Raw genomic sequence first — 15,000 nt, forward strand, 5'->3', positions numbered from 1 at the left:
AGAGAGAGGGGAGGACATGCGGCACAGGACCCGAGCCGGGAATCAAACCCAGGTTCGCCGCGCGAAGGACTAGCCTTCATATGGGGCGCGCCTTACCCGGTGAGCTACGGGGGCGCCCCGTATCCCATCCCATTTACAGTATAAAACACTATTGTACTGTCTGAACACTACAACCGCAGTGGTTTCTGAGAATCAAGGTTACTCATTTCTTAATATTTGTCTACGACGGTGAATATTCTACTGAATATCGAAGTGTGGAAGTTGGTTTGTCGTCGTTTCGGTGTCCGCTTGGGGGAGCGTGAGGCGGGCGACCTACCCGGGCGTGTTTTACAGACGAAGCCCAGTCGGTCGGTGCAGTGAGAGAGGTGCCACACCCCGTCTGACACCCTGGAGGACACGCAGGTGTCGGCGCTGAGCAGGCTCGGGTCCGGGGCCTTGAAGTGCCAGCTGGTGTAGTCCATAGCAGAACCGTCGAACCACGCCATGGCGTCGTCTAACAAGAACCGAAGAGAACATTTAAGACAACAACACCATCTGTGGTCTGACTCGGCATTGGAATTGATGGTTTTGCATAATAAGGCTGTATTCCACAAGCTGTAAACAACTTGTCAGACATGCATCAACATGGCATCTTAGTCATCAGTTTGCGCTCGCGTTAGACCAGATACTGCATATTAATGTGCCGGTGTGGCATACACCCTTGAAGCATTATCCAACAGAGACGGAGCATTTGTGCGCCTACTGTCCGTGTCGAAGAACATGCCCAGCCACACGGTCTGATGAGGGAACCCGTGAGAACCCAGCTGCTCCAGAACGAAGCGGTTCTCCGCCTCGCTCTCGATGGTCAGAACGTCCGACCTGTTGGCTAGAAGACGACACAACGCACCGAATGTAGTCACACGCAAGTGATGAGGAAACGCGACACCCGAACAAGTAACTAGGTGCTTTGAGGAGTAAGGCACACATTTGAATACAGATATAACATTTACATAACATAATACAGACGTAAAATTTACTAAAGTGGGATTTAGAGCACTTTAGAACCGAGCTTGGACCCGGCCACTGGAGGGAGCTGTCACCACACACTGAGATAATGTAACTGTTCATCATCCATATTAACCCTCACCCTTGGGTGAGAGAACCCTAATTAACCCGAGGAACAGCTTCCCTCAGGGGCAGGGCAGGTTCTATAAGACATTTACAGCACAATTCAATTAAATTTCACATGAGTCAGGCATAATCAATTGGGTGGGCCACATGTAATTTTAATTCATTTCAAAACAACTTACAATAATTGCATTTAACATAGGAAGTCAGTGTACTATTACTCACCAGAACTCACAAGTGCATCTTTATTCTAAACAAGTGACCAAGAGCATAATCTAGTGCTGAAGCCAAAGAGCGAGAGAAGCAAAACTTAGTCAGTTCTAGATGAGTCAATGCACCCAAATCACTCCAGAAGTTAAATGCAGAAGTACAATTCCCAGCTCTGTTGCCCCTTAGGGCAATCAATAAAGCAAAGGAGAGAGAGAGAGAGTGAGAGTGAGAGAGAGAGAGAGAGAGAGAAGGGGGGGGGGTGTACCTAGTACCTTTTTCTCTGCAGTGCTCTCTGGCGCCCTCCAGAGTGAGCCTCTGCACCACCGGCTCGAAGCTGTAGCAGCCGCTCCCGAACCTCACCCACGCCGGGGGGCACGCCACCTCGTAGGGGCCGAATGCATCACTCTCTATAAGGGGAGAGACACAATCACGGAGGGGCCGAATGTATCACTCTCTATAAGGGGGGAGACACAATCACGGAGGGGCCGAATGCATCACTCTCTATAAGGGGAGAGACAATCACGGAGGGAATTATAGTGTCACGCTTTCAACAACAGTCTTAGCCGGGGTTTAAGGGGGACACGCTGGCACACGCCCACTACTTTCCCAGATGTGTCCTATCGTCGGAAATGAATAATGTCTCGAGGGTGCGTCGAACCCGGGGCGAGTTCAGCCCCGTGGGCGGCTGTAGCTCAGGAGGTAGAGCGGGTCGTCCAATGGTCAGCGGCCATTCGGATCCCTCCCTCCTCCCTGTCCACATGTCCATTTGTCCTTGGGCGAGACACTGAGCCCCAAATTGCTCCCAATGAACAGGTTAGCACCTTGCATGGCAGCTGCCGCCATCGGTGTGTGAATGTGTGTGTGAATGAGTGAATGGTTGGCCGTCATTGTAAAGTGCTTTGAACAACAGTGCTTTATAAGCGCAGTCCGTTTCCCATCCTGCACTCTAGCGAGCTGTCGTATCATATCTGGCACACAGGGTGCGATTTACGTACTTGGACTTTCTTCCACGTTAACTCTCACTTGATGGAGGTTTTTATTACACAAACGTCAAAGTGTATTACCTAAATTAGGTTTTCATTTAGTCCCAACTATACTGGGTCTGAGAGGTGACACGCTGGCTCCGCCCCTCTGCCCAGGTTTTGTGGCGCTTGATTCCAGACTACGGCGGCGTGTGTTTAGGATACTAACTCAGGGGTGGTGTGTGTGTGTGTGTGTGTGTGTGTAGATACTAACTCAGGGGTGGTGTGTGTGTGTGAACGGACCGAGCGCAATGCGACATTTGTCCCTGCCAAGCGGGACAAGTCTCATAGGAGAGGGGCAAAAGTTGCACTGCTGCAAAGTGTGTCCTATCTGTTTTTTTGGCATGTAATTCTCTTTACTTTCAACGAATGTATTATTAGACATACTATCATAATAATATATAGCCTTCAACGACCTCCTGAGCTGCCTGCCTGATGGTCTCAGGGCTGAAGAGACCGCGCGTCGTTTTCCTCACCCTAACTATTGGCATGCTGTCAATTAAAGAAAATACATTGTAAATAAACATGGTTTTAGGCTATTGCGTTTATGTAGGCCTATAGGTTAAGCTATTTGTGTTCATAAGGTAACGTCATTGTAAACGAAAGTAGCCTATATAATCCAATTGACTGGAACCAGGGGGTTTGACAAAAGTTAAGAGGCAAAATAATTTGTCTTGACTGCATTTAAGATGTATCTTTCACATTAAAACTGCATACAAAGCTGACCAATAGCATTAGAAAGATCTCTTTGAGAGCTTTCATTTCACCTGTTCATTCTGCCCAAATGTCACTCGCGCACCGTCCTGGTTCTAAGCCATCACAATGCGACTTCTGTCCCTCTACGGCAAGGGTGTCAAACTCTGGCCCGCGGGCCAAATTTGGCCCGCAGTGTCATTATATTTGGCCCGCGAGGCAATACCAAATGACTACTAGAGCTGGCCCGCCAGTATTATACAGCGCATTCACCGCTAATACTACAAATCCCATAATGCTCTGCTGTTGTTTTGGCGCGTCAATCAAGACAGGACCCAGAAACGCCCTCTCTTCTGTGACAGTAGTCATAGCAATCTCATACTACAACTGTAACCGTGTTACCCCTTCTTAAAAATGGCAAAAAGAAAGGCAGAAAACAGAAGCTTTACGTTATGTAACGTCTCACTGTGATAGAGACACCTGTGTTGACCTAGCCGGCCGCTGTGTTTGCTCTGTTCCTGTTCATTCAATCCTGTCTGCCTTCTTGCCGGCCTGTCTGCCTGCCTGTCTGCCTGGCTGTCTGTCTGCATGCCGGCTGTCTGTCTGTCTGCCTGTCTGTCTGTCTGTCTGCCTGGCTGTAGGACAGTCAGGGTTTTACAAGCTTCTCTACTGAGCAGATGGAGCACCAACACTTGTGTCTGAGGGCGTATTCACATATGTTAGTACACACCATTGATGCGCACCAAAAGCGAAAGTGATAAGTGCATATTCAATGTTAAAGCAAAACTTGTTTGGGTCCATATTAAAATTTTCATTTGTTCAATGTTGGCCCGCGACTTTGTTCAAGTTTTAAATTTTGGCCCACTGTGTATTTGAGTTTGACACCCCTGCTCTACGGGATGCGACTTTTGTCCCGCCACGGTCTCCTGTCATTTCTCCCTGGCTTGCAGGCACGACTTGCTCGCACGAAATTTGAAAGCTATGCTATCATGTAGCCAGTAGATATGCTAAGAAAATTGCATATGTTTGCAAACTAAAACAAGTGAACACAATTTTACAATCGAAAAATGCTTATGAGACCATTATTTTACTTATATGGGGCAAAAGTGGTTTTCCATCGATATCTCTGTCAAATATGCTGCGATCGCGCCCAAAATTTGAAGGGAGCTCCTACACGGTAATATGTGTAGGCATGTATAACCACATATTTGCAGGTCCAGTCATTCTGGAGAAAATGGGAACGCGACTTTTGTCCCGCGCGACTTTTGACCCGGTTCTCCCTTATGTGTGTGTGTGTGTGTGTGTGTGTGTAGATGCTCACTCAGCGGAGGTGTGTGACAGAGCGCCCCGGGCAGCGGCGTCTCACAGTCAGCTCGCCGCCAGCCGCCGCTCGCGTCCATGAAGACGCAGTCCCCCGTCACAAAGTCCTCGTCGTCCGCCGCGTCCCAGTGGGTGAACACCGTGTCACTGCCGTCCGACCACTGGTAGTTGGTTCCGTCCTGTGTTGAGGGGGGCGGAGGGGGGGGGGGGGCAGGGGAGGCACAGACCCCCCCTCGGTCACAGACAGGAAGTCACATTGAGCTACTGTACGTTACTGTACGCTACTGTTGTGGGCTGCGAGCGTAAACGACAAGGCCGTCGATCGGTCATGCGAGGGGGGGGGGGGGGGGCGGAGACGAGCGCATCGCCGCCGAGCAACGTCGGAGTAAGACACACGCGAGACATTTCAGACATCTTTGGGATTCTGGGATCCATGTGTTCTGAGTGCCTAAAGATTCCTCTGACCGGCCGATGGGAAAACAGGAGCTACAATACCGACTGACTGTAGCCTGGTCCCGTACTCGCAAGCTCACATTCTGTTTCACTAACGCAGAACGGTCTGGCCTTCGCCTCCTCCAGAGAGATTATCCCCAAATCCAGACCATACCGGGCCAATCAGGGACTGCGTTTTACCTGCTGTCCCGCCCCACAGTGGAAAGCAGCCCCTGATTGGTTCGTGTCCCTGCCGCTCGCTAAACAAACATGGCGGCTCCCGAAGCAACGAGTGGTAACGTTAACGTTAGAAGAATAAACGCAGCTATAAGTGTAGTTATTGCAGAAATAGACTTAATCACAACACTTAAACAAGAACAAGAGTATGCACTAGCGGAGTTTCTCAGTGGAAAATACTTTTTTGTCGTTCTTCCAACTGGATTTGGCAAAAGTTTGCTGAACGCTGATTGGCTGAAGGTGTTTGTCTGTCAAGGCAAGTACCCCCGCCCACATAATCACTCTCTATGGGGCGAAGGCCAGACCGATATAGCGGAGCGAAGCAGTGAGCTCGCTAGATCGGGATGGTCACACCAGGCTAGACTGACCGTACCGTAGGCTTGAAGACAAGGATATACTGTTCTATTCTGACTGACTTCATTACATTTCAGTGCAACATGTATGAATGTTTTATCTGCTGTGGATAAATGGACTCAGTCTGAGCAGTGAGGAATAACATCGTCCTGACAAGAAAGAGGAAATTCATGTTCAGACAAGAGAATGTGATGTGCGCACGCTGCCATGGCTAATTTCACAAATCTCCACCGTCTGTGCGGTCTGTGCCTCTCTTCTCGTGTTGACATCTAGACAAATTCCCTCCAGATCAATAAAAGGTCAGTTCATGCCACAAACCAACTTCGACATGCTTGTTAATGAGCTCTGGAAAACACACGGACAAAAGAACTCGCACGCACGCGCATACACTAATTCTCTCTCTCTCTCACCCCCCCCCGCCCACACACACACACACACACACACACACACACACACACACAGTCCCAGAGGTGCACGGCGCGAGAGGGTGGGTGGGTACATACGTCTTGACTATACAGTCCGATCCAGTGGTTGACAGCCAATCTATTGACAAGGACAGTAAGGAAAGCCTGGTGGAAAGGGTCTGTAACGCTCACTAGCTCCGCCTCCCTCTCTAAGCACATGTGCAGGGCCTCGTACCAGCTCATGTTCCCCCGCATCACCCGGTAGCTGCGGTCCCTGTACTCAACGTGATCTGGGAGGGGGTGCAGGTAGGAGTGGGAGGGGGGCTTGGAGGGGTCTGCCAGTGGAGAGGGGGAGGGGGGGAAGAGAGGAGGAGAAGAGAAGGATGGTTTTAGGGTAACTGGTAGATGGCTTTGTATGGATGGATGGATGGATGATACGGGCGCACACACACGCGGAGACGCTAGACGCACGCAGACGGACGGACGGAGGCGTGGCCTACCTTGGGGCTTCTGACACACAAAGCCATACCCTCCCGCTGAGCACCTCTCGTCGTACCACTTCCCCGTCAGGTGGAAGTTGTGGTTGTTGGACAGAACGGTGCACAGGGGCTCGTCCGCCGCCAGGGGTCCGCTCAGCCACTCCTCCTCCTGGGGTCCGCACACACACACACACACACGCACACACACACACACGCGCACGCGCACACGCACGCACACACACGCGCACGCGCACACACACACACACACGCACACACACACACGCACACACGCACGCTTAGCTCCGAACGCTGGGAAAAGCGAGAAGCGCTCTAATGTCGACTGGTGTGGGAAACACAGGCCTAAAAACCTACCTTTTAAAAGGTCTTGTGTTATTAAAAAATTGTTTAGAGAGATTTTTCAAATGAAAAGTGTGTTACAAATAAAATGTATTATTATTATTATTATATGGGTAACACTTTACAATAAGGGTACATTAATAAGCATTAGTTAATGCATTATTAAGCATTAAGTAACAGTTAACTAATGTCTCTATTAACCATTTACTAATGTTATTTATGTTAACTAAGGTTAACTCCCCTAACCCTAACCTTAACTAAGGTATTAATTAACATTAGTAATGTAACCTAAACCTAAATAAGCATAAGTTAACCGGTAACTAATGTTTTTCGTGACCCTTATTGTAAAGTGTGACCATTAAATGTATTGAAGGCGTCGGAGCGCTCTTACGGTGAGGGAGCCCTTGGGCTCGACGGGAGACCAGTTGGTGTAGCTGACCGGTCTCCCATTGGCCCACTTCATGGTGTCCTCGTCCCTCAGGCCGATCCAGACGCCCACGGACCCCCCCTGGAGCAGCATGGTGATGTAGGCTGTGGGCGGAGAGGAGCGACGGCAGAAACATCGATCACACGCCGTTACTAGGGCTGTCGGTCATTAAAACGCTTCATTGAGTTAATCACCATAATAGGCTGTGATTAATCATGATTAATCACAAGTTTAAAACGCCAGTTTACTTGTATTTTTGGGGGAAATGGAAACAAACAGCTTAGATGGTGTTAGAATTTAAAAAACGGGGGTGAAAAGTGGGCGGCTGTAGCTCAGGAGGAAGAGCGGGTCGTCCAATGATCATTGGTCGGCGGTTCGAATCCCGGCTCCACCTGACGACATGTTGAAGTGTCCTTGGGCGAGACACTGAACCCCAAATTGCTGGCAATGACGTGGCAGCTGCCGCCATTGGTGTGTGAATGGGTGAATGAGAGGCCTTCATGGTGAAGTGCTTTGGATAAAAGCGCTATATATAAGTGCAGTCCATTTACCAAATGCATGACAAAGTGGAGAGGAATGCGACTTGGGAATGTAAATGTCTGTGTTGTGTGTGTGTGGTGTGTGTGTGTGTGTGTGTGTATGTTGCACTTCGTAAGTGTTTGTGTATTGTATGCGATGCTGACTATTTTAATTTCCTCCTCCTCGGATCAATAAAGTAATCAATCAATCAATCAAGTGTTTGAGGGGTGGAGCCGGGCTAAGTGGACCAATCAATTGGGTTTTTTGTCTTCGGTGGGAAAACATGTCATTACTGCAATATGTGCACACGACTCTTCTCATCTAAACTTCCATCTGGAAGCTTTTTGAAATGAAATTCCCCATGATGAATGTCTGGTGAATGCTGAACGTCTGCTGAACGTCTGCTGAATGCCTGCTGAACGTCTGCTGAACGTCCGATCTGAGACCAACTTTACGTCGGCCCGTCAGGTGAGAGCGTGTCAGCGAGTGTTAATGTGGCTGTGTGTGAAGCAGATTTCTCCGTGCGTCACACGCCTCGTCACACGCCTCGTCACACGCCTCGTCACACGCCTCGTCACACGCCTCGCGGTTCGGACGGGTAAACGCTCGCGTTTGGAATTACGGGAGGAAGTTGGGGTCAAATTTGGTAATTAATTAATTAGCGTTAATTCTTTCTAAGTTTCCAGATTAATCGCGAGCGTTAACGCGTCAACATCGACAGCCCTAACAGCCGAAAATATACCGAAGAGAGATGAACGCTGTGACCCCGATACCTCTGTTGACCCGCGGTGACCAGACCGTTCTTCTTCTGGTTTTTGGTTAGGGTTAGGGTTACGAGGCGGCGGCACCTTGTTCGATCTCGTCCTCGATGGCGACCAGTGAGCCCTGGAAGGAGGAGCAGATGGACTGGGCGTCGGTCCAGCTCTTTCCCTCCTCGGGGCGGGGGGGCAGATGCAGCAGGAGACACTGGAGGCGGCCGGAGAGCAGCGATTGGTCAGACGTGTCGTGGAGGTGGAGCAGGGGCTCAAAAAGGGGCGGAGTGTGTGTGTGTGTGTGTGTGTGTGTGCGCGAGTGGGTGTGTGTGTCAGTATGTGTGTCCATGGGTGTGCGTTTGTGCATGTGTGTGTGTCCATGTGTGTGTGTGCATGGGTGTGAGTAAGTCCATGTGTGTGTGTGCATGTCCGTGTGTGCGTGTGTGTCCGTGTGTATGTGTGCGTGTCTGTGTGTGTGTCCGTGGATATGCGTGTGTCCATGTGTGTGTGTGCGTGCCTGTGTGTGTGTGCGTGTGTCCGTGTGTATGTGTGGATGCGTGCGTGCCTGTGCATGTGTGTGTCCGTGAGTATGCGTGTGTGTGTGTGTGTGTGTGTGAGTGTGTGTGTGTGAGTATGTGTGTGTGTGTGTGTGTGTGTGAGTATGTGTGTGTGTGAGTATGTGTGTGTGTGTGCGTGTGTGTCCATGTGTGTGTGTGTGTGTGTGTGTGTGTGTGAGTGTGTGTGTGTGTGTGTGTGTGTGTCCGTGAGTATGCGTGTGTGTGTGTGTGTGTGTGTGTGTGTGTGAGTATGTGTGTGTGTGTGCGTGTGTGTGTGTGTGTCCATGTGTGTGTGTGTGTGTGTGTGTGTGTGTGTGTGTGTGTGTGTGTGTCCGTGAGTATGCGTGTGTGTGTGTGTGTGTGTGTGTGTGTGTGTGTGTGTGTGTGTGTGTGTGTGTGTGTGTGGTGAAGAAACACTAGGAGGGTGCAGAAACACAGATGTTCATCTTAAAGCGTCTGGCTGATACAAGCAAAATAAAGAGGCGTTCAGATCTGAAGTCCCCTCATCTGGAGATCACCTCATACCCAGCCTGACCTCTGACCCTGCCGACCTCTGACCCTGCTGACCTCTGACCCTGCTGACCTCTGACCGGGGAGCGAGCGAACCTTGTGTCCGAAGTAGAGCCACCTCTCTGGGCAGCCCCCGACGTAGTGGGGCTCTCTGGGGACCTCCACCACCGACACCGTCCGGCGCTTGCACACGTAACCATGGAGATCACCACAGCGCCCCGCGGACCACCGCCCTGTTTAGAACGTGAGTTATTCAGACATTCAGATTCCCAGGCACGGCCGTGTGTGTGTGTGTATGTGCGTTTGTGCATGTGTATGTGTGTGCGTGTGTGTATGTGCGATTGTGCGTGTGTGCATGTGTATGTGTGTGTGTGTGTCTGTGTGTGTGCGCGTGTGTGTGTATGTGTATGTGTGTATGTGTGTGTGTACAGTATGTGTGTGTGTGTGTCTGTGTGTGTGTACAGTTTGTGTGTGTGTGTCTGTGTGTGTGTGTGTACAGTACGTGTGTGTGTGTATGTGTGTGTATGTGTGTATGTGTGTGTGTGTACAGTATGTGTGTGTGTGTGTCTGTGTGTGTGTACAGTATGTGTGTGTGTGTGTACAGTATGTGTGTGTACAGTATGTGTGTGTATGTGTATGTGTACAGTATGTGTGTGTATGTGTATGTGTGTATGTGTGTGTGTGTGTGTGTGTGTGCGTGTGTGCGTGTGTGTGTGTGTGTGTGTGTGTGTGTGTGTGTGTGTGTGTGCGTGTGTGCGTGTGTGTGTGTGTGTGTGTGTGTGTGTGCCATGCGTTTACTAACCTGACTGGGAGGACATGGTAACACAGCGCTTCTGCTGGACAGGGGCAGCGTTGGAGCCCCCCCCCTCTGCCCAATGCTGATAGTCCAGCTCTGAACCATCACTCCATCTGCACAACACACACACACACACGCGCACACGCGCACGCGCACACGCACACGCACACACACACACACACACGCACACGCACACGCACACACACACACTATTAACGCTGAACCAACCTCAAATAATTCCAACAGGTGAGTTGGAGGGGCGTGTCCCACACAGGGACACTCACCTGAACTCGTCCCTCAGCAGGTCGGTGGACAGACCCGTCCACCAATCAGCAGCGCCTGACTGGAGGGAAATGAGGACAAAATGTCAAAGAAAATACATCTTATTTCATCCGTTTAGCATCAGCTCCGCCCCCCACCCCTAAGCTAGCGTGCGCCAGATGGTTTGTTTCACACGACCGCCTGGGAGAGCTTCTCTGGAAACTGTTTGGAACAGGGCAGGCTTTCAAAACTACTCAGCTGGCGATTGGACGAACCCCGTCAATCACATGTAAATTAAATTCTTACCGAAGCCAGTCGGAAGAAGAGTGAAAACATCTTTTCCGCATAGAAAAGCCTTCGGTGTCGTTCTTTGCTTTTCTTTCAATAAAGAAATAGTCTCCAGTTCAGACATAACTGATGCTGTAGCAGCATCTACGCTAGCCTCCGCCATTGTTGTTTTGGAACGAACGGTTGCTTCTCGCTGTCGTCGCACCTAAACCCCGCCCGGCGTAGCTTCTAGCTGGCTGCTAGTATTTCCTCAAAGAACGCTGATTGGCCGATCGTTTTCTGATCGGGCACAAACGGATCTCTATTGAGCTTTGCCACACTGATGTGCGGACTGAAGCAATGTGAGCTGGCGAGATGAGGACGGTCTTACGAAGCTACCTGTTACCCCCCCCACCTGTGTGTGTGTGTGTGTGTGTGTGTGTGTGTGTGACCTCACGTACCCGCCCCATGCGCTCTTTGATGAAGCGTAGCTCCTCCTTGGAGTGGATGGACAGCAGCTCCGCCCCCATCATCTTGCAGGCCATGGACACGGCGTCCCAGGGAAACGGCTGATTGGCCAGCCAGTACTCCGCCCCTCTGTAGAACACCCAGGGCTCCTTCTCTACAGGACAGGGACGGATCACGCGACAGAGGGGACATTACACGCCAACGTGTCCTGTATGTGTGTAACGTGTATGGGTGTGTGTATGTGTGTAACGTGTATGTGTATGTGTGTGTGTGTGTGTGTGTGTGTGTGTGTGTGACAGGGGACAGTGGGACAGGGGATATTACATGCTACATGTACTGTATGTGTGTAACGTGTATGGGTGTGTGTATGTATGTGTGCGTGTGTGTGTGTAATGTGTATGGGTGTGTGTATGTATGTGTGTGTGTGTGAGTGTGTGTGTGTGTGTGAGTGTGTGTGTGTGTGTGTGGGACAGGGGATATCACACTCTTCACATAGTGAAGTAAATCAGAATAAGAGCTTTCCTGTCCCAGAGGAGGAGCCAGAACGGCCTATTTTCTTTATAATAATGTACTTTGACGTAATCCTCTAGTGACGTAGATAATGTGATCAGTCACTTACGGTCTGTGTACCAGTAGGGCTTCATCAGTTCCACACCTAGGAGAGAAGCAGAGACACGCTGTCATTCAAATCCACCCGGGGTTAACGTTGGCCGCGGTCCTGAGGTTCTAGGCCGGCGCGGCAGGTTCCGGTACCTCGGGGAACCTTGCAGACCCACTCGTGCTGCGTGTCGCAGGGCTGGGGCAGCAGGGCGTTGGTCAGGTCGCTGTACACGGCGCAGCTGTGCCGGTCATCCTCCTCGTTCTTATCCTCGATGAACGACGACACCACCTCGGGAGGATAAAGAGATATTCACAGAATAAACACTCTGTATGAAGGCCCAACTGTTCCTGTTGAGCATTGGGGAACAGACTGAGACGGCAGTCAAATGTGTGTGTGTGTGTGTGTGTGTGTGTGTGTGTGTGTGTGTGTGTGTGTGTGTGTGTGTGTGTGTGTAACAGAGTGCTGGGTACACCGGGCTACCACCGGGGGAACGGCGGGGGGCTTACAGGGGTGCCGTCGGACCACTGCCAGGCTCCACAAGACTGGGGGTCTCTCTTGTTCAGCCCCACCCAGAACCAACGACCCTCCGTTCTGGAAACGGAAACAGGAGGAGAGGTAGCCAGCATATGGATGGGGTCTATACCCAATGTACATGTGGTACTCAGATATACAGTTGCCATTACATTTAATTTCTCCTTTGGGGATCAAGTATTCATTCATTCATTCATTCATTCATTCATTCATTCATTCATTCATTCATTCACTACCCATCTATCTTTGAGACATACAGAATGCAGAATTCCTGAAACGAATCTTGAGAGGTCAAATCAAAGATGACGAACACCAACTCTGGTCAAAACGTTGTTTGTTTTAGTACGATAAATTATTCAATCAATTCAAATCGAATGAATCAATGATTCATTTTTTTGTCCTGCGCCAGAGCTAAATGGATGTGCGTGACCTTTTCGTGAACCAAATCAAAGATGAAACCGTGATGTCTTAAACCGCGAAAGCCCGTTTGGCGCTTTGCGTGTCTCTCTCTGCCGGGAGGGCGTGGCGGGGCGCTGGGACTGACCCCTCAAACAGGGCCTGGAGGAGGCCCCGGACCAACACCTGCTCCTCGTAGTGGTGGAAGCTGGCCAGCTGGGCGCCCAGGGCCTGGCAGAAGAAGTCTGACTCCGTCCACGAGCGCTTCATCAACACCTTCTCACTGTGGAAGACCTGCCGGGGGGGGGGGGGGGGGGGAGAGGAGGAGGGGAGGAGAGGTGAGGAGGAGAGGAGGGAGGAGGAGGAGGAGGGGAGTGGAGGAGGAGAGGTGAGGAGGAGGAGGGGAGGAGAGGAGGAGGAGGGGGAGGGAGGAGAGGAGTGGAGGAGGATAGGAGGAGGAGGGGTGAGTAGGAGAGGAGGAGGGAGGGAGGAGAGGAGGAGGAGAGGAAAGGAGGGGAGGAGGAGGGAGGAGAGGAGGAGGAGGGGTGAGGAGGAGAGGAGGGAGGGAGGAGTGAAGGGGAGGAGGAGGGGAGGAGGATGGGTGAGGAGGAGAGGAGGAGGGAGGGAGGAGTGGAGGGGAGGAGGATGGGTGAGGAGGAGAGGAGGAGGGGTGAGGAGGAGAGGAGGAGGGAGGGAGGAGTGAAGGGGAGGAGGAGGGGAGGAGGATGGGTGAGGAGGAGAGGAGGAGAGGAGGAGGGAGGGAGGAGAGGAGGGACAAGGAGGGATGGGAGGAGAGGAGGAGGAGGAGGAGGAAGAGAGGGAGGAGGAGAGGTGGATGAAGAGACCTTCTCTTATTCTTACCAGACCTTGCCAGAGATCTTTTTTTTTGTTGTCAAAATCCGATTCATCCCATCATCAGCTTCATCCAACTAGGGATGAATCAACTAGGGATGAATCAACGGATGTGATTGGATCTAGAGCTACAGTAGCGCCTGAACATCCCCGGTCTAACGTGGTGGAGATGAACAGGGGAGGGAGGAGTTGAGAGAACGGACGAGCGAGGAAGAGGAGAGGAATGCAGAGGAGGAGAGAACGGAGAGAGAACGGACGAGCGAGGAAGAGGAGAGGAATGCAGAGGAGGAGAGAACGGAGAGAGAACGGACGAGCGAGGAAGAGGAGAGGAATGCAGAGGAGGAGAGAACGGAGAAGCCGGTCTCCAGCAGCACCTTGTAACAGTGGAGCAGACCAGAGTGTGATTCCCAGCCTGGAGGACAGGGGGCGTACGCGTCGACGTGGAGCCCGGGAAGCTGGACCTCCTGGTAGCTGCTGATGCTCTGTTTGCACACCGACAGGGCATTATGGGAAATGCAGTCTTTCACCTCCCAGTGCCCCAGGGCCTGGCCGCCCGACATAGCAACGCAACCGCCGGCGCTGACTACAGAGAGAGAGAGAGAGAGAGAGAGAGAGAGAGAGAGAGGTGAGGGTGGGGTGTTTATATGACTGTACTTTCCAATCGTCTGAATGAGACTGAGGTTGAGAGCGCTTGACTCATGTAATACCTGTGTGGTGTCTAGGTGAACGGAGCAGGGCACACTAGGGGCTAAAACGCTTTATCCTCCTCTCAACACCCACCATATTGTTTATCGTTTAGCCGAGCGCTTGCCTGTGCGAACAAGTACATGCCAGACTACATGCCAGAGGGAAACTGAAGAAAGCCATAACCGACAATAAAATATGTGTGTGTGAGTGACAGAGAGAGAGAGAGGGAAATAAATAAATAAATAACTATATATATAGAGAGAAATATTTGATGGTGTCTATTTTACAAGATCCGGAATAGTGTTTAGACACGTACAGTATAGGATCTCAAAGCAACTCAAAATCAATTGGAGACACAGAAATAGAATTAAGATACTGGAGCAATTAGACAACACATTCCATTGCAGGCCACAGTAAATAGTTTTGCATGACAACGAGCAGAAATACAGTACATTTCTGTTACAACACATAACAAAAAATACATTCCATCACCATAATGCCAATATTCGACTTTCCCTCCCCGTTCACACGAACACGGGTATTTTTGAAACCGGGCCTTGTTCTACGCGGTTTGGCCTCCGTCCACGCAAACAGCGTTTTAGTTCTGAAACCGGGCATGTTTGAACCCTCCATCTAGGGGGAACATTTTTAGAAACTCCGGTTTCAGGAAAACAGTGTTTAGCTGGTCTCCTTTGCGCATTGTGAGAACCGTGTAGACTCAACCCCCCCTCCCCTTATTGGCTGCTTTAGTTGCGACCGGA

At 50.9% G+C, this 15,000-nt stretch overlaps 1 protein-coding gene across 1 annotated transcript in view; it reads right to left on the reverse strand.

Moving 5' to 3' along the window:
- Window positions 1–15,000, reverse strand: part of pla2r1 (phospholipase A2 receptor 1) — a gene marked incomplete at both ends in the record, with an annotated part of 32,747 nt that overhangs the window by 1,272 nt on the left and 16,475 nt on the right. Inside the window, 17 exons of the mRNA XM_084446555.1 lie at window positions 317–493; window positions 743–865; window positions 1,590–1,724; window positions 4,354–4,531; window positions 5,879–6,114; window positions 6,280–6,424; window positions 7,007–7,146; window positions 8,410–8,527; window positions 9,477–9,613; window positions 10,183–10,289; window positions 10,461–10,519; window positions 11,166–11,326; window positions 11,792–11,827; window positions 11,926–12,061; window positions 12,280–12,364; window positions 12,849–12,994; window positions 13,927–14,135. Of these exons, the coding sequence (XP_084302681.1) occupies window positions 317–493; window positions 743–865; window positions 1,590–1,724; window positions 4,354–4,531; window positions 5,879–6,114; window positions 6,280–6,424; window positions 7,007–7,146; window positions 8,410–8,527; window positions 9,477–9,613; window positions 10,183–10,289; window positions 10,461–10,519; window positions 11,166–11,326; window positions 11,792–11,827; window positions 11,926–12,061; window positions 12,280–12,364; window positions 12,849–12,994; window positions 13,927–14,135 (2,328 nt within the window). The remainder of the gene's footprint in view (window positions 1–316; window positions 494–742; window positions 866–1,589; window positions 1,725–4,353; window positions 4,532–5,878; window positions 6,115–6,279; window positions 6,425–7,006; window positions 7,147–8,409; window positions 8,528–9,476; window positions 9,614–10,182; window positions 10,290–10,460; window positions 10,520–11,165; window positions 11,327–11,791; window positions 11,828–11,925; window positions 12,062–12,279; window positions 12,365–12,848; window positions 12,995–13,926; window positions 14,136–15,000) is intronic.

This window comes from Borostomias antarcticus (genome assembly GCF_949987555.1).
Source record: "Borostomias antarcticus genome assembly, chromosome: 12".
NCBI classification, from domain to species: Eukaryota; Metazoa; Chordata; class Actinopteri; order Stomiiformes; family Stomiidae; genus Borostomias; species Borostomias antarcticus.